General features: G+C 65.5%; 2 protein-coding genes across 3 annotated transcripts in view; one reads left to right on the forward strand and one right to left on the reverse strand.

Moving 5' to 3' along the window:
• The first annotated feature begins 16 nt into the window (after positions 1-16).
• On the forward strand, positions 17-5,550 carry YARS1 (tyrosyl-tRNA synthetase 1). Its single transcript, XM_054223414.1, has 14 exons — positions 17-66; positions 175-239; positions 523-669; positions 784-959; positions 1,177-1,306; positions 1,650-1,730; positions 2,065-2,157; positions 2,362-2,497; positions 2,718-2,803; positions 3,283-3,418; positions 3,800-3,894; positions 4,030-4,223; positions 4,364-4,505; positions 4,760-5,550. Exons 1-14 carry the CDS (start codon positions 51-53, stop codon positions 4,868-4,870), a joined length of 1,608 nt encoding a protein of 535 aa, XP_054079389.1. The 5' UTR covers positions 17-50; the 3' UTR covers positions 4,871-5,550.
• A 22-nt stretch (positions 5,551-5,572) lies between these two features.
• Positions 5,573-25,091, reverse strand: part of KIAA1522 (KIAA1522 ortholog) — a 33,152-nt gene continuing 13,633 nt past the window's right edge. Inside the window, exons 1-7 of one of the 2 annotated variants that reach the window (XM_054223412.1) lie at positions 14,369-14,607; positions 11,830-11,985; positions 11,574-11,629; positions 10,270-10,387; positions 9,769-9,885; positions 6,755-9,649; positions 5,573-6,560 (exon numbers count right to left, since the gene is read on the reverse strand). In XM_054223412.1, coding sequence (XP_054079387.1) covers positions 6,538-6,560; positions 6,755-9,649; positions 9,769-9,885; positions 10,270-10,387; positions 11,574-11,629; positions 11,830-11,985; positions 14,369-14,426 — 3,423 coding nt within the window. In that variant the 5' untranslated portion in view covers positions 14,427-14,607 and the 3' untranslated portion in view covers positions 5,573-6,537. Of the gene's footprint in view, positions 6,561-6,754; positions 9,650-9,768; positions 9,886-10,269; positions 10,388-11,573; positions 11,630-11,829; positions 11,986-14,368; positions 14,608-25,091 lie in introns of those variants that run through there. The other variant, XM_054223411.1, reaches the window with a different exon arrangement.

Consider the following 25,091-nt stretch of genomic DNA (forward strand, 5'->3'; position numbering starts at 1 on the left):
GACGGCGGAAGTGACGCCCAGGCGTGGCGGGCGAGCGCCGAGCGGAGCTGATGCAACGCGGGGAAGGTCGGTGGGGCTGGGCGCGGGGAGCGGGGCGGCTCCGGGACCGGACAGGGCCTCGGCGGGCCTACCGGGGGTCTGGTGCCTCCAGTAACGCGGTCTCCTTCCCTATAGACGCCGCCATGGAGCCTGCACCCGGCCCGCAGGAGAAGTATCACCTCATCACCCGGAACCTGCAGGTACTGGGGGGGGATCGGGGCCTGGGCAGGCCGGCAGGGGGAGATCGGGGCCTGGGGAGGGCGGATCGGGCCCAGGGCAGGTCCTGGGCGAAGTGGAGGGGGGTCCGGATCAGCCTCAGGACCCGGGAGACGCCCCGGGGACATGCTGCATGCAGGGTGGGCCGGAGCTTGGGCACGGCTCGGGGCTCGGCCATTCAGCAGGACGTTGTCCTGCCCACGTCCTCCCCCAGCGTGTTCCCGGGGAGGCTCAGCCCTGCTGGATGTGTGTCTTGGCCCTCCACAGGAGGTGCTGGGGGAGGATAAGCTCATGGCCATCCTAAAGGAGCGAGAGTTGAAAATCTACTGGGGGACCGCCACCACGGGCAAGCCACACGTGGCCTACTTCGTGCCCATGTCCAAGATCGCAGACTTCCTGAAGGCAGGGTGTGAGGTAGGTGGCCGGCTGGGAGCTCGGACCCTGTGTGACTTCGTCACCACGCTGGTGGGTGGGAACGTGCATTTCCCCGGAGCGCTGCGGCACTGATTCTGTCCCCCTCTTTCCTAGGTGACGATACTCTTTGCTGACCTTCACGCTTACCTAGACAACATGAAGGCACCCTGGGAGCTGCTTGAGTTGCGCACCTGCTATTATGAGAATGTGATCAAAGCCATGCTGGAGAGCATTGGGGTGCCCCTGGAAAAGCTGAAGTTCGTCCGGGGCACTGACTACCAGCTCAGCAAGTGAGTTCTGGGTTGCCTGGTCCTGTCAGGAAGGGAGAGCCAGACCTGGCTTTCTGCTGTTCCTGAGCCTCTTTCCCAGGCACTGCCCTTCAGGGAACAAAGTGAAGGTGCCTCCAGGTCTGGACTCCTCTTGATGTGGCCAGAACCGGTATTTATTTGAAGTAGCTCTAAAAGATGTCCCCCTCCCTGGTGCTAACAGTGCTGTCCCTTCCTACAGGGAGTACACGCTGGACATGTATCGCCTCTCATCCGTGGTGACGCAGCATGACGCGAAGAAGGCGGGCGCGGAGGTTGTGAAGCAGGTGGAGCACCCCTTGCTGAGCGGTTTGCTCTACCCAGGCCTGCAGGTGTGTGCAGAGGGAGGTCAACAGAGCTGCTTGGCCAGGGAAGTGCTGGGCGAAGCCAGGACTGCAGGGACACGTGAGGCTGAATGCCAAGGTCGTTATACTCCACCCCAATATTACACCTGGCAGTAGCACAAGGCATAACCTGAACACAGAGCTGCTTTTACAGCAACTCCAGCCAGCTGCAGGACAGCAGGCAGTCCAGAGCTCCCGTCCTTCCCAGGGCCGGAGTGCCCTGGCAGAGGCTGGGCAGATCCTGGGGGATGAGCAGGACCTCCAAAGGCTGAACACAGCTGGAGTGTGGAGTCTTGGGTCCAGTCTCAAGGCTGTGTGTGTCTTTCCACAGGCCCTGGATGAGGAGTACCTCAAGGTCGACGCACAGTTTGGAGGAGTTGATCAGAGGAAGATATTCACCTTTGCAGAGAAGGTGAGGAATGGGGGTGTTTCTGAGCCCCCTGCGATGCTGACACCTGGCTCAGGGCTCGAACACTTGCTAATCCATTGGGATAAGCGTGTCTGTGATTTCGGTTGTCACCACAGCATCCTTCACAGCTCCTGCTGCTGCACTCGTGGTCTGCAGGGCTCTTGTGTGCTGCATCCCTGGCTGTGGCTGTCTGTGCCTTGTGAACTCACAATAGTTTTCTGAGTCTTGTTATTCTGGGTCCCCAAGTTACCTGGAGCCAGGGACAAACAGGGATTGTGAGTTAAAGCTGATCTTCAGAAGAGGATTGCCCATGACTTGCCTCCTTGCTTTTTCCCAGTACCTTCCTTCCCTGGGCTATGCCAAGCGTGTCCATTTGATGAACCCGATGGTTCCTGGTCTGACAGGCAGCAAAATGAGCTCGTCAGAAGAGGTTGGTCCTTGAATGGTGGCTGTGGTCAGGGGTTCTGCAGGGGGACGGGTTAATGGCTGGGGGCAGAGATGCTGCACCCCAAGAGAAGGTGACTTCTCTCTCCACTCGTGCTGGGGTCTAAGAAGAAGTTGCAGCAACTCCAGCATGAGTTGTCTCTTTTGGGTGTGACGTTGGGTAAAAGGCTGCGGAAATCTCTTCCTACAGGACTCCAAGATTGACCTTCTGGACCGCAAGGAGGATGTGAAGAAGAAGTTGAAGAAGGCTTTCTGCGAGCCAGGGAACGTGGAGAATAACGGTGTCCTCTCCTTCATCAAGCATGTCCTTTTTCCCCTCAAGTCAGGTGAGGAGCTCCCCAGGCTCAGGCGCTGGGGCTAGTTTATCCTGTGGGTAAGAGGGGGAGCATGTGTCCCCTGAAGCTGGCTGCCCCTGAGTGCCCCCTCCCCAGCCCCTGCTGCGGCTCCCCTCAGCTCTTGGGCTAAGTGGGGTGGGTGGTTCATCTGGCTGATTGGGGGTGAGTCTCCGCTTGGGTTAATCTGAGCCTTAAAGTCTCTGTGTTGCAGAGTTTGTGATTCTGCGAGAAGAAAAGTGGGGAGGAAACAAAACCTACACAACCTATGAGGCCCTGGAGAAAGACTTTGCTGAGCAGGTGAGTGCCGGGAGGAACTGAACCCTCTCCCTGTCCGTGAGGCTCCTGAGAGTGCTGTGAGAGGGCTCTAAGCAGCAGTGGGAGATGAAAATCTGCACCGGGGGAGAGTGTGGAGCAAAGCATGGCCCAGTGGCTGTAGGGTGGCAGGCAGCTCCTAGCCAGGAGAGCCTGAAGGATGGGTGAAGGATGTGGGGACACCAGCTGTCCTGGTGCAGGACAGGACCCTGTCAGCCACACCCTGGAACAGAGCAGCAGTTTAAATGTTTTCTGCTGTTCCCAGCTGAGGCCGCAAGCAAAAGTGTCTAGAAGAGGGGCTTTGTTTTCTGAGGCGGAATCAAGCTAAGTGCTGGGGTTCATTTCCCCGCCCTGCATGGTCTCCAGTTCCTGCTTCTCTGGCCTCAGATCGGTGACTCGAATTCTGCTGCTCCCCCTGCCTGGGAGGAAACCATGCAGGAACACGTCTGTCTGTCGCGATACAGGTTGTGCATCCCGGAGACTTGAAGAACTCAGTGGAAGTGGCCCTGAACAAACTGCTTGACCCCATCAGAGAGAAATTCAACAGCCCGGAACTGAAGAAGCTGACCAATGCAGCTTATCCTAACCCGTCCAAAGCCAGTAAGGAGGTTGCTGGGAGCTCACGGAAGTGGGGCCCTGGTCACGCAGGGCTGGGTGGGAGAGAATCCCTCCAGGGGCCAAGCTTAGAGAGAAGTTCTGAAACTTCAGTCTCTGGAGCAGCCCTGGAGAGCATTGGGAAGGGTGAGGAGAGGCCAGCACCAGGGGTGTCTGCCTGTCCCAGCAAGGACAGATGCCAACATGCTTCTCTGGTGCTTGAGAGGCCAGCAAAGCGGAGGAGGGACTGTGCTGTCTGGGATAGAGACAAACAGGGAATTCAGTGGGCCCCAGGGCCAGCATTTGGGCATCACTGTGTGTGCCCCAGGGCCTGGCCAGCTCCCTGGGTTTATGCTGAGTGGCACAACTGTCCCCTTTGCACTGCAGAGCCTGCAGAGAAGGGCACCAAAAACTCGGAGCCAGAGGACGTGATCCCGTCCCGGCTGGACATCCGTGTTGGCAAAGTGATCAGTGTGGAAAAGGTATGGGCACAACGGGGAGAGGGGAGAGATCTTCCCGCATGGTGACATGGGCACTTGATGCATGTGGGGGGTTCTGCCCCCTTCTCTGCCACCCCAGTCACCTCACCTGCTCCTCACTTTCCTTCTGCTTGGCAGCACCCGGATGCCGACAGCTTGTACGTGGAGAAGATCGATGTGGGCGAGCCTGAGCCCCGCACCGTGGTCAGTGGCCTGGTGCAGTTCGTCCCCAAGGAGCAGCTGCAGGACAGGCTGGTGGTGCTGCTTTGCAACCTCAAGCCCCAGAAGATGAGGGGTGTGGAGTCGCAGGGCATGGTGCTGTGTGCCTCCAGGTGAGGGAGGGGGCATCGGGAGCCATACCCCTCCAGGGGTGCAGTCCAGACCCCCCTCTCCTGCCCCAGAGCCCGGCGGTGCTGGGGGACAGGTGGGTGCTGCCTCGGGGTGACTCTGCTTCCTCCACACCCCTCTGCAGTGTGGGGGAGCCACGGCAGGTGGAGCCCCTGGACCCGCCGGCCGGGTGCTGTGCCGGGGAGCGCATCTACGTGGAGGGCTACGAGGGTGGGGAGCCCGACGACGAGCTCAAGCCGAAGAAGAAGGTCTTTGAGAAGCTGCAGGTGAGGGCCTGCGCTGGAGGCCTGGGCCACAGCTCAGAGTGGCTGGGGCTCCAGGCGTTGAGTGGGGCAGCGCTTAAGGACACTTAGATGCCACTGCCCCCCACTGTGGGTGACCCCAAATTAGCTATTTGCTGCTCAGTGCCCGTGTTCGCTACTGTCAGCAAAGCCGTGGAGGAGACAAACCCCTCCATCGGCTGAGCGAGGCGCCACTGGCAGCCCAGGTCTGAGCCTGCCTCCCCTGCTTTCCTCCCCAGGCCGACTTCCGCATCTCTGAGGACTGTGTCGCCCAGTGGAAGCAGAAAAACTTCCTGACCAAGCTGGGGAGAGTCTCCTGTAAAAGCCTGAAGGGAGGGAGCATCAGCTAACAAGTGCCGGAGCTGCTGCTCATGCCTCCTGCCTGGTCCCCTCCACCACGCCAGCCAGGCTCTCCTCCCCAGTGTCTGCCATCTCCCCCCTGGTGCCCCAAGCTGGGGGCTCAGCCCTGCGCGACCTGGGGGCTCTGGGACTGAATTTGCAGCCTCCCATCTGGAGAGCTGCCTCTGACATCCCCCTTGTCCTGGGCCTGCTCAGCCAGCGGCCGTGCCTTGGCTGCAGGCCAGCTCTGGGGACTGGCACCACACCTAAGGGACCTGTGTGACTTGTGCCTGTGGCCTCAGCCTCTGCGCTGGGGCTGTCGGCTCGCTCCCAGTTGTGCCGCAGACTGGATGCCCTGCCCGCTGGTTCCGACTGGGACAGCATGTGCGGGTGCAGCAGAGAGGGCAGAAAGGGAAGGCTGCTTGCTCAAACCTGTGTTGCTGCTAACAGAGCTGCGGGCAGACGCCTGGCAGCCAGGCGGGCCCTGTCCCCTGCTCTGCCCGGGCACCCCCTGCTTCGCGCTCAGCCCCCCCGGGGCTGGGGCTGCTGCTGGTGCTGCTCTTTGGCCAGGAGCCCGGGCAGCACTGGTGGGTCTGTCCCGAGCCCATGGGGGGCCATGGGGGGCACAGGCCTTGAACAGTGACTCGGGAACCATCTGTCTGTCATAAACTCAAATAAAACGTGAAGCTGAGTGCACCCGGGTGCGCCTGTCTGTGCGGGGGGAGGTGGCTGAGCTGGCAGCCAGCCCTGCTCCTGCGTGTTAGTGCCCACCCTGTGTGGGCAGCGGTGCCGGGAGCCAGTGGGGGGGGGTGTCTGTGCCTGCCCCAGAGCTCGACACCGCTGGGAAGGGCAGGTGCCACATGGCAAGGCCATGGCCATAAGCCAGGAAGCACAGGAGGCAACAAGCTTCGGTCATCATTTTTACCAGCCAGGTACAGAGCTCTGAGCAGCTACTCGGCGGCAGAGGGTTGGTTACTTTTGGTTTGGTTTGGTTGGTTTTGTCTGGGTTGGTGTTTTGTTTTGTTTTTTTTTTTTTTACAATCAAAGAAATCAAAATGTGACCCGAGTTTACAGAAACAGAAATCAAGGCTCTACCCTAGGGTCTGAAGACCAGCTCGCGGCGCAGCCGGGCTTCCCCTCCACCCTGCGGCCAGCGATCGGTGCTGGCCAAGAGCCCCCTCGTGCCTTTCCATCAAGGGCTGAGGTCCTGGTCCCTCCCAACCAGCCCCTCCATCCTGTCCCGCTGCTGCTGCCTGCGTTCCGCCAGGCGCTGCCGTGGCCAAAGCCTTCCCCTTCCCTCGTCCAAAGTGCTTCGATTCCTCGTGGGCCCGGCTGGCCGGGAGCAGAGCGGCTCCAGCATCTTCATCCTCTGCGTGGCTGCTCTGCTCCGCACCCACAAGCCAAGCTGCGGCCAGCTCGGAGGAGGTGCTGGCTCTGGGCACAGGCCTCGAGACCAGTTAAAAAGAAAAAAAAAAAAAAAAAAAGCAAAATAAAGCTGTAGTACTTAGGAAAGTGAAACCAACACCATTTTTGCATAAATATCATCAAGGCCGTGGAGGCTAAGGCTGTTTGCTTCCTGTATTAAGTTAGTTGCCAGTTCCACACTCGTCGTTGACCTGCCCAGGTCCCTGAGATTTGGATTCCTGTCCGCGGGGCACCAGTCCTGCAGCGTCGTCCTTCAGGCCGTCTCTCCCTGTCCGTCTACAAGGCAGGAGGGAAGAGCCCATCAGCTTCGCACAGCCCTGCCCCACGGCTGGGCTCTCCCAGCCATCCCGGTGCCACCCCAGGCCCGACACGGCCCGTGTGCCGCGTTGGGAGCCCACAGCTCAGGACCCTGTAGCTCAGGAGCCCGAGCATCCCATGGCGGGGCTGAACTGGGTCCCCATCCCACGTACCTTGTGCAGGGAGGCTCTGAGCCGGCGGCTCTGCGGCACTCCTGCTCTCCGTCCCCGAGGCCGCCGTCCCTGCCGGCTCGCTCTTAGTCCTGCTCTCGTCCGACAGCGCCTCCTTGGCCTTCCCATCCGGCATGGGGGAGCCCAGCGCCTCCGTCCCCGGCGCCTTTGGGCTCAGGGGGGAAGGAGCCAGTCCCGGGCCAAGCGAGGGCTTCTTGGCTACTGGAGGGGGAATCTTGCCGGGTTTTCGGTGGGTTTGCGCCTTGCCGGGGCCCTGCTGGGCGGCAGCCGGGGCTGCCGAGCGCTGCCCAGAGAAATTCATCAGCTCGGCCACCAAGTTCCTCTTCAGGTCGGCCTGCGCCTCGGGGGACGAGGCCGTCTCGATCACCAGCTTCTTGGAGCTCTTGGCGAAGATGAAGCTGGCGGTGGAGGCCGGCGACTTGTTCCTGGGGGAGAGCTGGCCGTCCCCGGGGGGTCCCTCGGGGCCCGGCAGAGCCGCTCTGCTGCCCGGCGGCTTCTCCGCAGCCTCGCTGGAGGACAAGGCGGCTGCCTTGAGGTGCACAGCGTGGTGGAGCTGGTTCGAAGGCACCGCGTCTTTGGCAGGAGGGGGCTGCCGCGTGGACAGGGACCGGCGGACGGGCTTCTGGGGCGCCGGCCGCTCCTCGGCCCCGGCCCCGGCAGGCGGCTCCACGCTCACGGAGCGCAGCCGCACCATCTGCAGCAGCGAGGGCGTGACGATGGGCAGGCTGGCGTCCTCCTTGGGCACGGGGCCGCTCTTGCTCCGCGACACCGGCTCCTTCTTGGCGTCCGGCCGGGGGCCGTTGGCTGCCTTCTTAAGGCTGGTTTGGGGCAGCAGAGCCGGAGCCGAGGGTGGGGGGAGAGGCGGCGGTGGCGGCACAGTGGCCTCGGGAGGGGGCTTGGCAGGGGAAGGTGGCCGTGGTGCCCCAGCTGGTGGCCCTTGCTGCTGGCTGCGTGAGGAGACGGTGGCCGAGAACAAGGAAGATGCAGCCCCCGGCGTCGGTGCCGCTGTCTGCCTGGCCACCGGAGACGGTGAAGCATCGGGCAGGCTGGAGAAATAGGCTTCATCTGGAGGGGGGAAGTCCGCCATGGACAGGTCGTGCTCCTCAGGAGCTGGCGGGGGTGGCGGGGGCCAGGCGGCGTCGGTGGGGGACTCGCTGGCGGCCTGGGGGCTCCCCTCCACCTTCTTTGCCGGCGGGGGAGGCGGGTGGTAGGCAGGCGGCGGCGATGGCGGTGGAGACTTGCCGCTGGGCTTGGCCGAGGGCTCCTGGCCGGCAGTGCTGGGTGCCAGCGGGTCTGGAGAGGGGAGGAGGGGGCCGGCGGGGGCCGCGGGCTGCTGGGGCTTGGTGGGTGGCGGGGAGAAGGGAGCGGGCACCTTGGGGTGCGGCGGGATGATGAACCGGTCCGAGCGGCACGGCAGCGTCTCGGGGGGGGCCGGGTCCGAAGCCGAGGAGGAGATGGAGGTGAGGGAGGAGGACACCGAGAGCGCAGGTGACTGCAGGGAGCAGACCCGGTCCGACTTCGGGGGCTGAGCCCTGCCCGGGGACACGGAGGCGGGTCCCAGCCCCTTGGCGGGCAGCGTGGGTGTCCCGCTCTGGCTGGAGTAGCCGCTGGAGGGGGACATGGTGCGGTCAGACCCATCCGGGCAGCTCCACTTGGGCTGAGCCTGGGGCTCCCTCAGCACCACCGTCACCCCGGGGCTGCCCCGCGAGGCCTCGGGGGAGCTGGTGCCAGCCAGGCTCTCGGAGCGGAGGCTGCTGGTCTCGCTCAGCGACGACGGGGAGAAGACCTCATCCTCGGCCGTGGGGCTGAAGGGCTCGGGGTGCGGGGACCAGGGCGTGCTGCTCTCCCGCTGGGACCGCCGGTCGGGCTTGGGGGGCAGCCCCAGCACCTTGGGCTCCCCCTCGGCTTTCTGGTGCAGCGAGTAGGTCCTGCGAGGGGGGGCCGGGGGCTTCTTCATCTTCCTGAGGGAGACGCTGCGGGTGGAGGAGCGCTCGCTGGCCAGGCTGCCCGTGTCCGAGCCCTCTGCCTGGCTGCTTGTGCTGTAGGCAGGGGATGCCCGGCCGCTGCTGCCCCCAACAGCCACCAGCCCGGGGGCCGCAGGCGTGGGGCCGGCGGTGGGCTTGGAGCAGGAGCTGGCGAAGCTGACGGAGCTGTAGACGCTGACTTGGTCGGTGTCGGAGCGAGCCGCCATGTCCACCTCACTGCGCGGCCCTGCCTCGGGCTGCCCAGAGCCCCCCTGGGAGGAGATGGTGGAGCTGTTGGAGACGATGGTCTCCGTGGACTGCGAGTGGCTCCAGTTGTCGCTGGAGGACGAGGGCTCACGGCTGCGGGCGCTGCGCTCCGAGAAGCGGGTGAGGGAGCGCACCGAGGCTGGGCTGGACGACACCAAGCTGCAGCGGCTCAGCGTCCGCACGCTGCTCCGTGTCAGGGCCACCACGTCCACCATGGGAGGCAGGATGGCATTGGGGATGATCTTGGACATGTAGGTGCCCTGGGGCGAGATGGACATGACGGGGCCCAGCAGCTCCGGAGGGCTGGTGTTGGTGGTCATGCCCGGCACGGCCAGTGACTTTGGCCTCACCATGGGCGACAGCTTGGCCGCCGTCTTCCTCCCCACCAACATGTCGTCGTAGTAAACCCGGTCAATGTGCTTCTGCAGGGCCGCATCCGCCTCCTCCAAAGCTCCCAGGCAGACGCGGGCGCCCCCGGGGACAGCCAGCGGCTGCAGCTTCCCGTCGATGGTGGGGATGCGGACGGCATCGCCGGAGACCTGCCCGCCGTTCAGCAAGAGCTGCGGCGCCTGGCTGCCCCCGCGCCCCACCTGCCCTCGCCCATCGGCATCAGGGCGTCCCTTGGCTTCCCGGCTGTTCCTGAGACCTGGGAGCAGGGAGAGACGAACATGGCGTGATCCCAAGGCAGACGCACCAAGCCAAGGCAAACCGAGCCTGGGCAACGAGACCAGACCCTAAAAATCCCCCCTTGCCCCCGAGGCTTACCCAGCTCCTTCTGGACATGCTGGGGGATGCCCAGCACCGTCGTCCTCCTCTCCTTCCTCTTCTTGCCAGCCCTCTCCGAGGATTTGGGAAAGGAGTCGTGCGGTCGGAAGGTGGAACCTGCGAGAGGCATGAGCTGGCGTGAGGGGGGCCCTGGCCAGGGCGTCCCCAGCTCCCCCCCACTGCCGGAGATGCTCCAGGACAAGCTGGGCTGGGCTCAGGCGCTCGGCACAGCCCGGAGAAGCACCAGCAGCTGCCAAAGAGCTGCTGCACAGTCTGAGCAGGGAGGAGACGGTGTCCGTCCGTCTGTCTGTCTGTCCCCCTCGCCCAGCCCCAGCGCTCTGACTCAGCCAGAGTCCCTCTCTTCTCTCCAAGGGCCCCCAACTCCCCGCGCTGGCTCCTGGCCACGCCAACACAGAGCCCAGCTTTCCTGCCACGCACCCCGGCCCCCCTCGCGCCCCCTCAGCTCGTGTCCCTTGTCCTCGCAGCCCCCCAGCCGAGTACCTTTCCGCTGGATCATCTCGGAGCGGATGGAGAGGGCGTCCTCGGAGGTGCTGTCAGTGGCACAGGAGGCTGCCCGGCTCCGGAGGGACACGCTGTCATCCTCCGAGGATGCGCAGGACTGCGTGGGCAGAGAGCGGGCTCAGGCGGACCCTGGGCTGCGGGAAAGGAGCTGCCCCGGCCCCCGCCAGGCCCCTTCTCCGCCGCAAACTGACTCCGCAGCCCAGCGCTGCCGAGACAAAAGCTTCTCCGAGGGCCAAAGGCTGAGTCAGCCACGCCGGCATCCAGAGTCCTCCCACCAGAGCGGGGCCGGGAGCAGCCCCAGGGACCCCGCGTGGCCTCGCAGCCCCCCGGAGAGCAGGCGAGCCGGGGTCGGGTCCACCAGAGGAGCACCCGAGGCAACCACCGGCCTCGCCACCATGCCAAGCCGAAAATGGCCCCATGGCTGCGCCCAGCCCTGCTGTGCCCCAGAGGCCGGGGCTGGAGGGCTGCCATGGCTGGGAGAGGGGTGCAGGGCTGGGGCGGTGGGGGGACAGGGACAAGCAGGCAGTGATGTGGCTGTGCTGGGGACCCACAGATGGCACATTTCCCCCTGGGCACGGCCAGCAGCACAGCTCTCAGTGCCTCCCCCACTCCTCCAAAGCATCACGGCACAGGCGGAGGTCGGGATGAGACACATCCGCGTGAACCACCACCCAACCCCTCCACCACACCGCCCTGAGCCACCCCAGCTCCCCCCGCGGCTCTGCCCCCCCCGGTGGCTCCCGGCCCCCCGCTTCCAAGGGGTTAAGGGAGCCGAGAGCCAGCGGGAGGCAGTGGCTTGAGCAAACATCGATGACAGCGGGGTCAGAGCCCAGGGAAGCGGCAAAGCCCAGCTTGGCCAAGAGGGTGGGAGTTTCTCCTCGTCAGCAGCCAGAGAGGGGCCCGGCCACGGGGCTGGATATAGACGACGGTCCCCGTCGCACCACCCCGTCACCCCACCTCGCTCAGGGCTGCTAGGGGACACCAGTGGGGCAGGACGGGGGGGACAGAGGGATGGGGGCATGGTGGGTGTCCCTGGGCAGAGCAGGACATGGCAAGGCTGAGGACGGGGACAGGGGCAAAGGGGATAACGCTGAAGGACGAACATTCCCTTCCCACCCCACAAACCCCCCGGCCACGGTCCCACAGCCCCAGCCTCAGCTGGTTCCCCACCTGCTCCCAGCCCCCAGAGCACCCGGGGGACAGAGGAGCCACCCGCTGTCCCCTCAGCCCCAGGGCGCCCCGAGAGCGCTGCAGGGCAGCGCCGGCTCCTCGGCAGGGCTCACCTGGAGGCTGCTGGTGTCCCCGTGGTCCCAGGCACTTTTGGTCTGCTTCTGCTTCTCTGGGGAGGGAAGGCAGGGGGTAAATCCCCGCGGGGGAGCCGCGAGCCAGCCGAGCGGCTGCCGAGTGTGGCGGTGCCGCCCGCACACCCCAGCCACCGCCGCCAGCCCCGGCCGGACTCCGGTCAGCCCCACGGCGCCGCCCACGCAGCCCGGACAGCCAGCAGCGTCACCGGGCCACCCCGGGGCTGGGGACACCTACCCTGGTGCTGCAGGGACTTCAGTCCCTGCTGGGCCTGGTTGTGCAGCTCCTCCAGGTGCGGGGGCCGCGTGCTGGGGAAGAAGACGTTGTCGGGACATTCCTCGCCCGCCGTGTACTGCACACTCAGCCGCTTCTCGGCCTCGCCCTTGGCAGCGCCTGCGGAGACAGAGGGATCAGCTCAGTGTTACAGAATCATAGAATAGTTTGGGTTGGAAAGGACCTTTAAAGGCCATCTAGTCCAACCCCCTGCCCTGGGCAGGGACACCTTCAACCAGCCCAGGTTGCTCAGAGCCCCGTCCAACCTGGCCTGGAATGGTTCCAGGGATGGGGCATCCACCACCTCTCTGGGCAACCTGGGCCAGGGCCTCACCACCCTCAGCGTAAAAACTTCCCCCTTAGATCTAGTCTAAATCTACCCTCTTTTAGTTTAAAACCATTACCCCCTTGTCCTATCGCAACAGGCCCTGCTAAAAAGTTTGTCCCCATCTTTCTTAGAAGCCCCACTTTGGAAGGGGCTCCAAGGTCTCCCCGGAGCCTTCTCTTCTCCAGGCTGAACCCCCCCAGCTCTCTCAGCCTGTCCCCACAGCAGAGGGGCTCCAGCACTCCCAGCATCTCCGGGGCCTCCTCTGGCCCCGCTCCAACAGCTCCGTGTCCTCCTGATGTCCCCAGCGCTGGAGGCAGCACTGCAGGGGGGTCTCCCAGAGTGGAGCAGAGGGGCAGACTCCCCCCCCTCATCCCCCTGCCCACGCTGCTGGGGATACAGCCCGGGATGTGGGGGGTTTCTGGGCTGCCAGCACACGTTGCCGGCCCACGGCCAGCTTTTCATCCCCCAGTAGCCCCAAGTCCTTCTGGGCAGGGCTGCTCTCCATCCCCACATCCCCAGCTGGTGCTGGGACCGGGGCTTGCCCCGACCCAGGTGCAGGACCTGCACTTGGCCTTGATGAACCTAATGAGGTTCACATGGGGCCACTTCTCCAGCCTGACCAGGTGCCTCTGGATGGCATCCTGTCCCTCAGCCATGTCGACCTGGTGTCGTTGGCAAACTTGCTGAGGGTGCCCTCACTCCCACTGTCCATGTCATTGATGCAGACGGGGGGACGCAGCTGCGCTCCCAGCAATGCACCCCACCCATAGGATGCAGCTCCAGCGAGTCGGGAGAAGCACCGGGCGATGACAGCCGGCCCGGGATGACGTTATCCTGCTCCTCTCCAAACCGGGTGAGAAATCATCTCCCTTGGCTCTGCCTGGTCGGTCGATATGCCGGAGTCGGGCTGTCTCTGCCGCGAAGCCCCAGGGTTTTCTCCGGCCAGAGCGGAGCTGGGGCACGGCACCACCCTCCTCCCCAGCACCTTCGTTAGGAGCAAACGAGGCAGTGGGTTGTGTGGGGCTGTGGGCAGCCGAGCGGAGAAGGGGGTATTAAATGAGGATAGAAAGATGATGACTTTCCCTTTGGAGGGTTGCATCATCCCCAGGCCTTGCAAAGCACCCCGAGAGCAGGGACTCGCCCTGTGCCTGGCGAGGCTGGGAACTGCACAGATGAGGGAAACTGAGGCACAGAGAGCCCAGAGGACCCGAATCCTTCCTCCGAGCCCCCCAGGTGCTGGAGACCCCATTTGCCATGCCAGGGCTGGCACGGGGCCCTCCACACCCCGTCTCGCAGCCCCCTCCCCACAAACCATCGCCAGCACCCCGGGGTGCCCACCACCGGCTCCAGGCACTTGCTGGGGCTTCACCCGGCGTTGCCTGGCCAGGGGACTGCTGGCACAGCCCTGCCTGCTCCTGCCTGCACGCCGCTGCCTGCCGCGAAGCCTCAAACTCTTCCTGCCCGGAAAAAAACAACTTGAGGCTGAGGAAGGGAAGGGCGAGACCAGGAAACCGATGGGGCTGGTGGCAGCACCCCGGGGACACGAGTACCCGCCGCTCAGCATCGCCGGCGCCACGCACCCATCCTCTGTCCCCCATGTCCCCCGTCCCCTCCTGGCCAGCCCGGCCAGGCAGCGAGACGGCCGCGCTCTGGCTCCGCCACACAAAGGAGCAGGCCCCGAACAATGGAGCCGGCCCGCCCTGCCGCGCCATGCCGCCACGCCACGCCGGCCTCTGCCTCCGCCGGCACGGCGAGCGGGCACCGGGGGCACAGCCGGGCTGGGGGAACAGGTCGTGGCGCAGGGGACCCCTGTGCTGGCGCAGGGTCCCCGCAGGGGACACAAGAGACCCACAGCCCTCCCACCATCGTGTCCCCCTTCCCCTAAGTCCTTTTCTCCCACAATTTTGGCAGCCCCTCGCCCAAACCGCCCCCCCCCGGCCCCAGCACATTCAGAGACGCCTTCCACCAAGAGGACCGCAGTGATTTATTGTGATAACTTCCTGGCGGACGAGGCTGGGGCCGGGGTGACCTTCCCTGCCCTCCCCCTGGGGTCACAGCCCCCCTGCCCGCTGCGGGTGGGTGAGGACCGGTGCGGGGCAGGCGGGGGTCCTGGCGGGCAGGGGTTGTGTAAGGACAAGGTGCTGCTCCCTCCCTCCCTCCCTCCCGCTCACTCACCCTTCTTCTTGAAGAAAGCCAGAAGCGAGGAGAGGTTCCTGCCCATGAAAACCACCATGGTGGACGGGGAGCGGGTCTGGTCCCCACGGGGGCTCCGTTGGTCCCCGCGGGGGCTCCGCTGCCCCCCACGGAGGCTCTGCCTATTGTGCTGGGGCAGCTCTCGCTCAGCCGTGAGCCGGTGAGGAGGATGCCGGCGGCCCCCAGCTCCCTCTCTGCGTCCTCATCCGCACGGCAGGAGGATGCTCGGCCGGGTGAGGAGGCTCCGGCGCAGCTGCCTGACCCTGGGGACGGCTGCGCGGTGGCAGGAGGGGACAGCCCCAGCTGCGCCCACCGCACTCCTCAGTCACGGGAGGAGGAGAGCGGGGGGGGCCCCTCCTCTGGCCTCCCCGCTCGCCCCCAGCCCTCCCGCCTCCTCCCACACACAGCATGGCCGGCAGGGATCCATCCTGTTGGGCTGGGATTTCCCCAACTCCCCGCTCTTGCACCCCTGGGACCCCCCCCAGGACACTCCTCGCTTGCGCTCCACTGGGTGCAGCATCCCTGCAAACCAGTTGCTCGCTTCCACAACCGTGCATCCAACTGGGAGGAGGTGGGAGGCTTCTCCTCCAGCGAGCACTGTCCTTTGGGCTGTGCTGGCATTCCCCCTCCTTGTCCATCCCCGGTGCCCCCAGGACCCGGCGCCCACCGTGGTCCCCCCATCCCTGCCAGGGAGAGCCCTGCTCCGGGCACGGCTCAGACCGCAGCGGGAGGACACGAGCCATCACCGGGCAAAGGGTGTTTGTCCTTAGGGACTGGGCGTCCAGCACGGCTACGTCACGGTCACGAGAGCTGGTGGCACTGAGGGAGAATGAGGTCTTGGACCAGTCTAACCAGTAGCTCCAGCTGCTGGCGCGGAGGCACGTGAAGGCAGGGGCAGAAATGCCCCTGGGTGGTCAGGCAGCGGCACAGATTATGGCACTGGCGGCCACCCATCCCCACCGCACAAGGTGCTGCGCAGTGCGAAGAGGAATTTGCCCTGTCTGTCAGCGCCGGGTGCCCAACACCTCAGGGAGCTCCGTCCCTTCCACCTCCAGGCGTTTGGCCCCAAAAGGTGAAGAGCTCCCAGTGTTAACCCAGCAGGCAGGGCTGTCCTCGTGCCAGCCAGGAGCCGACGTGTCAAACCCTCCTTTCCCTGCCCTGCCAGCTCCCCGCGGGCTGCGCACAGGGTTTATTGACACAGGAGAGAGGTTTGGCCGCAGACGGAGCAGCGTCACCCAAAGCAGTGAGGTCCCCACCAGACCCCAGGCGTTGATCGTGCAGCCCGAGGGACAGTCTGACCTTGCAAAGGGCACCTCTGCGTCCCCGCCGGGCACCTCTGGGCTCAGGGAGGATTTCTTCCCCTGCATGCCCCTAACAGCCCTGCAGCCCCCGCTGTGCACAACCCAGCACCTGCCTCCAGCGCGGGCAGGGTCGGCCCCGCAGCCCACACGCTCACCCAGAGGGTACCGGCGGCCGCAGGCAGATGCTCCCCAGCTCTTTTCACAGCGCGAGTGGAAAAGGGACATAATCAAAGGGCTGAGGATGCACAAAGCGGGCAGCCACGTGCTGTGCGGAACGCTGCCCTCTCCTCTCTGGGCAGCCCGTCACGAGCCCCAGCGACGGCCAGGGCAATGGCGGGCAAACGCAGCCGAGAGTGACGCTGGGTCCATCCCTCTGCGATGGCGTGTAGGGACGGGGCGCACCTGGGACCCCCCGGCACAGCACCATCAGCTCTGCACGCTGGGTAAAGGGGGACAGTCCCCCCCTGTGCTGCCGCTCTGGGGCCCAGGCACAGCTGAGCTTCGCAGCTGATGGCAGCACACATAGAAGGTGCTGCCCAGGGCTGTGAGGACATTCCCAGGTGCCAGCAGACAGATCCAAAGGGCCTCGAGACTGTCCCTTGCTGATGGAGACACATGTCCCCCTCCCGAGAGTGATACCGCTGTGGCTTGGGGCGGGAGGAGCTCAGCATCACTGGCTGCAATCACCCCAAGGATAATCCGGGCAGGACGCGGCGGCCACCGCCCAGCCGGAGCAGGAGCCCGGCCGCGGAGCAGCCTTGTGCCAAGGGCCGACGCTGGGGAGCGCGGCGGCGTGCGAAGAGCAGCCTCCACTTCTCCTCCCACTCCCTGCGACCTTCGCTACCGCGTCCTCCTCGCCTGGCCGGCCTCGCCCCGGCTCTGCCAACACACGCCGAAACCTCATGCAAAAGGGACTGGAAAAGGGGGGAAGCCGGGAGGGAGAGCGGCCCGATCCTGCGGCAGAGGCTGCAGACCTTGGTGGGCTGAGGAAGCCGCCGCAGCTGCAGCCGATGCCGGTAGCAACACGCCCGGTCGGAGCTGGCGTCCCATCCCTCGTTGCATTCCTTGCGACGCACCCTGGATCGCCCCATCCCCTCCAGGCTCGGCGGCGTTGATCTGACACACGTGCCTCGGCTGCACGTGTCAGCGGGATCCTCCCGGAGAAGGAGCCAGAGGCCTCTCAGGGCAGGGAACGCTCTCAAGGACGGTCTCCCTGCCTCGGGGCTGGTATCTACCACCACCGGTGACAGGGATGGTCCGGAGGGAGCAAAGCATCCTCACAGCAAGGCAAAGTGATAGGAAGGGGCAGGGAACCCTGGGCATCACGCCTTCAGCTCTGCCTGCTCCGGCAGAGAGGGCTGGAAGGCACCGGGATGGGAATGGGAAGAGCTGCACGAGGGAGAAACTGGAGCTGAGACCCTGAAGGAACATGGCTGGGGCCGTACAGCCCTGGACCAGCGATGCTGGAAGCGGGATACAGCGCCGTCCCAGCTCCCTCCCAGAGCTGGCTTAGCCACGATGCTGCTCTTCCCACAGGGAGAGCCGGAGGAGGAACTCCTGGCTCCTGTCCCCCTCCTCGCCAGGCCTGTGCCTCCTGCAAGCAGCAGGTTTGGCCGGACTCAGCTGCAAACATCCATCTCTGCCTGCAGCGGCACTGCCCCGACTTGCCTTCTCCCTGCGCAGCAGCGGGTCCTGCGGCGGGAGGCAGGGAACAGGCAGCGCAGCTCCACCACCACTGACTCACCCCAGAAAAATGGGGAGGAGGGGGGGGATGGCAGGCGGGAGGGAAGGGGGCTGCAAGGTCCCCAGGGGAGGAAGGGCTGGAGAACATGCCTGCCCCTGTCCCCCTGCTCAGGCAGATGGAGACCTCGCCCCCCTTCTCCCAGCAGCTGGGACAGTGCAGAAGGCAGCGAGAAGGCAGCGAGAAGACCCCCTGCCCCATGGGGTCGATGCTCTCCCACCACTTTGGGGCCCCTCCCCGCCACGTTGCTCCCAGGCCTTGGCCAGCACCGTCCAGGTGTGCACCAGGGCTTGGGGACCGCTCTGCTCCCCGTGCTGGAGCCGGGGCAAAGCGGCACTTGCCTGCGGATGCCACAGGTGTGGATAACGCCAACGGGGCGCACCATGAAGCCCAGCCCCAAGAGCCCCCGGGAACAGCCAGCACGTGAACCGCACCACGGCCACGAGAGCCACCCTGCTCCGCTCCAGCACCCAGCCCCTCTGCTCCCTCCGAACCGGCCTCTCCCATTGCAGCACGGCCGGCGGTTCCCCAGCGGGCAGGATGGCACAGGCAGCTCTCCCTGAACCCAAGCCCGTTTATCTTTCCCCTGGGCCCATCATCTCCAGCTCCGTGGTCCCAGGCGGGACCTGGCACCCACCTGTGCCACCCTGCCCTGCCTCTGCTCCCTGGTCTTCGGCTAGGAAGGGAGGCTGGGGGGCCAGTGACCCTGATGGAGGCAACCAGCCCCACCACCCTCACTCCCCAAGCCCTTGTTGTCTCTGCAGGATCCGTGCCCTGGACGCACCGCGGGATTTTGCTCTCTCCATGCAGGATAAGAGCACAATAATATTTACTGTGGCTCCGGCCACGCAGCCCCCCGCTGCCAGCCCAGGGGCTGCAGCCCGCCCTTGGCTCACTGGGGGCTGCCGCTTCGGCCAGGAAAACATCTCCGCAAAGCAAATAAACACGACCCAATCTGCACTGCTGGCTCGACTCTCAAACATGATCCCACGCAGAGGCAGGAATAAAATTAATTTCAAATGGGAAAACAAACTTGAGTCGGTTTCTTCCTCTAAATCATAGTGCAGAAAACTGCCCTGCATCGCTCCGGCGTGCCAACGGGCCACGGCAAAGGAGCCAGTGTGGGGAGAAACCCTGCTCGGAGGAGAGCCATCGCCCGGCCAGCCACCTCCAGCGGTGGCTGCTGCCATGGCAGGAGCACGCCCGGCTCTGCAATGGGGCTGCGCCGCAGCCAGCTCGGCCCTGACCGCGCTGCTGCCCCACGCATGGCCCTGTGGTGACATGTGACATCTGCCGTTCCCAACCGTGCGCTAGCTCGGGCCCTGGCGTGAGGGTCTGGCAGCAGCCCACGGCAGGGGTCCCGGCACCACAGATGAAGGCAGGACCACCCTGATGCCCCACTGTGCCCCACTCCCATCCCCGGCCCCTGTTCCAGCCTGGCAAGCCTCCATCCCACCACATCCCCACCCCGCAGCCGACCCGTCCCCTCCCCGGAGAAGCCACCAAACAGGTTTGAAGGTAAATAACAGCCTTCCCCGGGCCAGGAGCCGGATCCGGGCGGGAACAGCCCAGATGGGGAGCGCGGGGTGGGAGAGGGCAACGGGCAAAGCCTCGAGACCCATGCGGGACCGTGGGGGCAACGCCGACAGCACGCATGGCCAGGGACGAGTCACCGGCACCTGCTCCCTGCCCGGAGCTATGCCAAAGTCCACAGGTTTATTACAGCCCCGCTTCACCTTCCCTCGGTGTCCTTTCCTCCCATGCGCGCTACGGCCACGGCGCCTGCGCCGTTCCCTGCCGCGGTGCTCGGAGCTGGCTGCATCCCCGCGGCGCGTGCCGTCATGCCCGGTGTGTTTGCAGGGTACCCAGGGTGCTCTGGAAATGGCAGCCGTGCCTGTCACAGCAGGTACCTGGCACCACGCAAGAGCAAATCCAGGAGACGGATTAGGGACAAGACCTTGCAGGTTTTTTTCCATGCACGGATCTGCCGTCCTGCAGGCAGCACCCAACCCCGCTCCTGCCCGCGGAGCTCTTGCTCGGCAGTGCCAAGGAGCTGCCGATCCTCCAGCAGGGATGGAAACGGACCCGGCGATGTGGGATCGGGGCAGGAGATGGGAGAGGAGCTGTCAGACGGGGCTGGGGCTGCCACCAAAGTGGGGCTGGGGGGACAACCAGCAGCAGAACGGCAGGTCCCGTCCCTGCCTCTTGGTGACGGGGCGGCTGCCAAGCGGGCACGGCACGGCATGTCGGAGCTGAGCGCTGGAGGCAGCTGCCTGCCCGGGACACCCGCAGATCACCTCCTCCCCTGCTCCAGCACCGCTCCAGGAGCAGGAGGGAGCACCGGGAAGAGCTCAGCCCTCCTAGCCAGCAGCGGGATGCCGGCAGGCGAGTCCGGCGTGCCGGTGTGCCGGGCTGGCGGTGCCGGGAGAAAGTGCCTGTGTAAATCTCGGCACGTCCCCCGCCAGGGCGGGCCCCTGCCCTTATCTGCTCCCAGGGCTGTTTGCGGAGCCGGCCCAGCGTGGGTCTGGCACGAAGAGCGGCTGCAAAGGAGAGAAAAGACGCCCAGCGTCGCTCGGCCCACCCCGGAGCTGCGCGGCAAGAGCACGCACCGGTGCTCGCTGCCGGGGAGCCTCGCTGCCACGGGTCACCCCTCGCCCCAAACCTGCCTCCCCTGGGGATTTGCCCCTGCCACCTGCCCCAGCACCCACCGACTGGGGGGTGGGTGCCAGGGGACCCCGCACCGGCTGCAGCCGCATCCCTGCTGGCTCCGCGGGGCGCAGCCTGGCCGGCCGCCACGTTCCTCCACCCTGACTCAGCAGGGCATCCCGATAAGGAGGCGATAAGAGGCTTCGGTCTCCCTGGTGCTCAAGGACCTTCACCGGCTGCTCCGGCCGGAGGAGAGCCAGGGGATGAAACCCAGAGCACGGCGGGCCCCGCTCCGGCTCGGGGATGGGTGGGTTTGGGACTGGGGAAGCAGAGTGGGGAGCCCCAGGTGGAGAGCAAGGCGGCAGGGAGCAGGTTGCAGGCAGCTGCCTGCGGCGGGTCCAGCGATGCCGGTGGCCCTCAGCCATGCTCCCAAGGGCAGCCTGCCCGGCCAAGCCCGTCACCACTGCTCTGGCCCTTCCGGATCAAAAGGCAGCGGGTGCCCACGCCGCCCCACGCGTGGAAGAAGCACAAAGGCAGCTGCCGGTGCCTGCCTGGGCCTGACCCGCCGGCAGTGGGCACAGCGGGACCAAAGCAGTGCTCCCGAGGGAGAGATGGGAACTGGGGGATACTGGTCCAGTTGCCCATGAGAAGCAATTAGCCCCTGACTCAAAATCCATAAGCACCCAGGGTCTCGGTGAGGGGCAAGGGGGGACGGGAGCGACCGCGGGGGCTCGTCGGGCGGGTGCCAGCACACCCTGCCCCCAGCCCATGATCCCGGCTGCGCCCTACGAAATGCTGAAGCGACACAATGCAAATTCTTTCGCTTTGTGGCCGCCGCGCCGTTGCCATGGAGCCTCTGCAGAGAACAAACACAACTCGCCCCATGTTTTCTCAGCACCTTCCAACCCCACAGCCTTCGGCCCCAGCACCAGCCCTCGCCTTGCAGGATCGGCCCCGGCTGTACCACAGGGTCCCCACATTGCACCCATTTCAGGGCATCCGAAACGGGGCAGGATCTCTCCCGGCCAGCCCTGGGGAAGGGCCGCAGCGGTGACACGCATCCCACGGCAGCCCCAGGGACTGGCGAGGGGCACCCACCCAAGCCCGGCAGGGGGATGGAGAGGAGATAGAGGTCTGGATGGGGATGGCACAAGGAAAGGGCGAGGAATGCGCCAGGGATGCTCCCACGAGCCCCCAGACCACCTCTCCGCGGGAGAAGGCTCACCCCATCGCCTGCACCCTGCGGCTCCGGGCAGAGGCAAAGGGATGGCGTTGGGCAGAGCCGGAGAAGAGCAGGAGCCCGGTTACGATAGGGGCTGGCCAGTGGCACCCAGCCATTCCCGCGTGGAGACAACGAGAGGATGACTTCGGCAGAGCGGACCCCGCAGCCAGCCGGTGAGGAGAGAGGGACAGCGGAGAGCCTGCGGTGGAGGAGATGCCACCCCTGCAGGGCCATGGGTCACTGCTGTAACCACTCCTGCCTCAGTTTCCCCAGGCGCTGAGCGGATGCCATCGGCTGGGGCATTTCGGCACCCTCTCCCCGTGTGCCCGCAGGGTCTCCCCATCACGGCCCACGCCTCTCTGGGGTAGTTCTGCTTGGCATGGCGCTCCCCGGGCCTGCCGGGGGTTGACTCCAGACCCTGTTTACCCCGCAGACAGCTCGGCTCACCGCACCGGCGCCGCTGCTGACTGTAAAGACCAAGGGAAACGGGGCAGCCAAGGGCAGGAGGGACAGTGGGGCTGGGGATCCCGTGATCCCTGGGGGGATCCCGGGGGATCCCTGCCCAATTCCCACCACCCTGGACCTGCCATCCCTAATCCTACCGACCCCGGACCCCTGCCCACGTGCCTGTCAAGTCCCCCCCCAACTCAAGCTGGGCTGGGGACACAGGGACAGTTTGCTGGGGACACAGGGACAGTTTAACGACATCAGTGGGGAAATGGGCAGCCCCAGGATGGGGACGACGTTACTGCGAGAGACCTTCCCTGCACTCACCATGCCGCTCTGACGGAGGAACGGCGGAGGGAGCTCATCGGGACTGGGCACCTCGCGGGGCTGATAGTTCAATACATGGGTCCAGGCTCTCGTGGGACCCTTCTCCCTCCTCCTCTTCCCCACAGAAGAGAGTCCCCCCTGCCCCCTCCCGGGATTTTCAGCTGCATCTCTGGAGCCGGAGCATAAAGAAGCGGAGCAATCGGTGCATGGACGGGCAGACAGACAGGCGCAGCGCAGGACGGATGCAGGGGGGAGCAGCCCAGCGCTCTCTGCAAACACTCCCACATCCCCAGGGTGCAGCGAGGGAAACCGAGGCACGGGGCGGGAGCAGAGGCCGGGGAGGAAGGTGACACCGCTGGGACGCCACTTAGAAAAACAAATTGGCAACTAATTCAGCGGACGATCCCTGTCCTGATAGCACAGGCGAGCCGATGGCTGATCCCCGGCATGTCGGTGCAGCCCCTGCACGCAGCCGGAGGCTCTTCCCCAGCTCCAGCACCTGGGGACAGAGGGCCTGATCCTGCCTCCCCTCAGCACGGGGAGGGCAGGGGGAGCGAACCACCGGCCACAGTGGCTCAGGTCCTGCCCAGCCCCACACCAGGGTGGGCAGAGCAGAGGCAACGAACTTTCCCGGCACATCTTCCCCCCAAAAAAGCCACCAAGCCAGGACCCCCCCTGCAGCCCCTCCCCAGGTAGCCCCATCCTACCTGCCCTGGGCTTCCCGGTGCGGCCGAAGGGCCAGGAGGAGCCGGCCTTGGCGCCCGCCGGGCTCCTCTTGCGGTGCACGTTGCCCATGAGGCCGCTCTCGCCCTCCACCACGGCTGGGTGGAGGAAGCCGGGACGCTACATGGCGGAGCCGAGTGGGCTCCAGCGTGGCCGCGGCGGCCGCAGGAGACGAGGGCTCTCAGCCACCGGCTCCCATCCCTCCGGCTCCGGCGGAGCTCAGCGCTCGCAGGCGGCTGTGCCGGAGCCAATGGTACAGGCAGAGAGGAGGGGCCTGCCGGGATCACCCGCCGGATCCCACGGCACCCTCCCAGCCCCATCCCTCCGGCAGGGACGCGTGGGTGCCACAGCCAGGCCGAGCGGGAAAAGGGAGAACCCCAGTCCCCAAACATCCCCAGACACGGGGACGAGCCGGGGACAGCGCTCGCCTTCGTCCCCGCTCCCACCTCCCCAGGAGTTTGCCACGCTCCACCGAGCCGCCTGCATCTCTGCCCATCCCTGAGCACAGCCCCCACAGCTGAGGCCACGATCCCCCCCCGCAGGTCTTGGGGTCCCAGCCCCCTGGGGACCCCCCAGCCAAGCCTGGCACGGCGCGGCCAAGCCTAGAACAGGACTTCCACGGCCCCGAGGACGGGGGCTGGGTCCGGCTGTTGCCCAACCTCAGGGCGAGCACCCACACGCCCGTAGGTGGATGTTAAACGCCCGCCACCCTCTCCATGGTCGCTCCTGTCCCAGGGCCAAGCACCTGGCGGGCGAGCCAGGAGGACATCTGCATCCGCGTCGGCTCACACTGCCGGCACATCCTTCCCATGCCCTCCCCAGGTGCATCCCGGCTTCCCCCCGCTCCAGCGGAGTTTTGCAAGCAGAGAGCAGGCCGGGGCTGGCAGGGGAAGGGCAGCTCCATGCTCCACCAGCTGCCCACACCGCACGGAAAAGCCCGGCCATTGCTGCTTCTGAAACACGTCCGCCAGCCTGCCCCCGCCGAAGCCTAGCTTTCCCTCCTGATTTTTAATTAGAACATTAAATGCTGGGAGGGCAGGGAGGGGTCAGCCGTCCAGGCGGTGGGCAATTCCTGCTGGCAATGCTTATGTTCCTTGGGTGATTCATCAAAGACCGGGGTAAATAGGAAGGAGGGTTTTGTGGGAAAGGCACAAAACTGGGGAGATGATGCAAAAAATAAAAATAAATTAACAGATCAACCAGCAGCTTTGTCCTGACCTCCCAAGGTGAGCAGTAATAAATTAATCTTTGGACTTCAGCCTCCTTCTCCACAATGGAAATAGCGATGGTTCAGTTTCTCACCAGCTTGGTTTGCTGCCCAAAAGGCACACTTGGTGGCCTTTTGTCCACCGTCTTGTGCCACAGAGGGTGCCTGGCACCAGGGCGGCTGTACCCCTGTCCCCGTGTATCTGCTGCCCCGTCTGCTGTGGGAGCTGTGGAGGAACGGGGGATCCAGTGGGAAACAACTCCCTGTTTCCCGTTACCGGCTGTAGCCAGTTCAAGGCACAGCCTTTCCCTCTCGGGGCAGACAGGATTAAACATGGACACGGCCACAAGTGCAGGAGAGTCGAAGGTCTCTGCCCGGCGACTCGGGGAGATGACTTTTCACCTGGGCTGCAGGAGCGGGGCCGGCCGGGGGCATCTCCAGCGCGGGCAGGGCTTCTTCACGCTGCCCAGCACCTCCCGGACCCCCCCGGGACACACATCCCCTCGCAGCAGCTCCAAAACAGGGTGCACGGACCCCCCCGTGCCGCTCAGTCCCCTTCCCCGGTGACGCAGGGGGCTCCTCGGCAGCCCCACACACCAGCTTTCCCAGTGAGGCACTTTCATGTTCCCCCCTGCGAGAAAAGGAGAGGCTGGAGCCTGCAGCTGCCCCAGATACAGTGAGACACTTCCCCCTCGGCTCCCAAAACAGACGCCCTCCGTGCCAGCACCTGCCTTGTGAACGCGGCCACCACCAGCACCGAAGCTTCGCCGCCCCCAGCCGCAGCAACCCACAGCCTCAGAGGTGCGGAGGGGGCTCCAAGGGGGAGCTGCGCCCCGGGAACCCGGCAAAGTGCCGTAAATATCAAGGGGCTAACGGGGTAACCGGCAGCCACGTGGCAACCCGGCTGCTCCCGGGTGCCTCGTTGGGTAGCTGGGCGGCTGAGAGCAGCGTGGGCAGCCCCAGCATCCCCACAGACCCCACGGACCCGCGGCGCTGCCCCATCGCTGCCTGGGGACACAAACCCGTCTGAAACCCGCCAACAGGCCGCAGGGCCAGCCGGCTGCTCTCCTCCTTCATCCCGGCCTCGGGTT

The sequence above is a fragment of the Rissa tridactyla genome, chromosome 18 (assembly GCF_028500815.1).
Source record: "Rissa tridactyla isolate bRisTri1 chromosome 18, bRisTri1.patW.cur.20221130, whole genome shotgun sequence".
In the NCBI taxonomy this organism is placed as follows: Eukaryota; Metazoa; Chordata; class Aves; order Charadriiformes; family Laridae; genus Rissa; species Rissa tridactyla.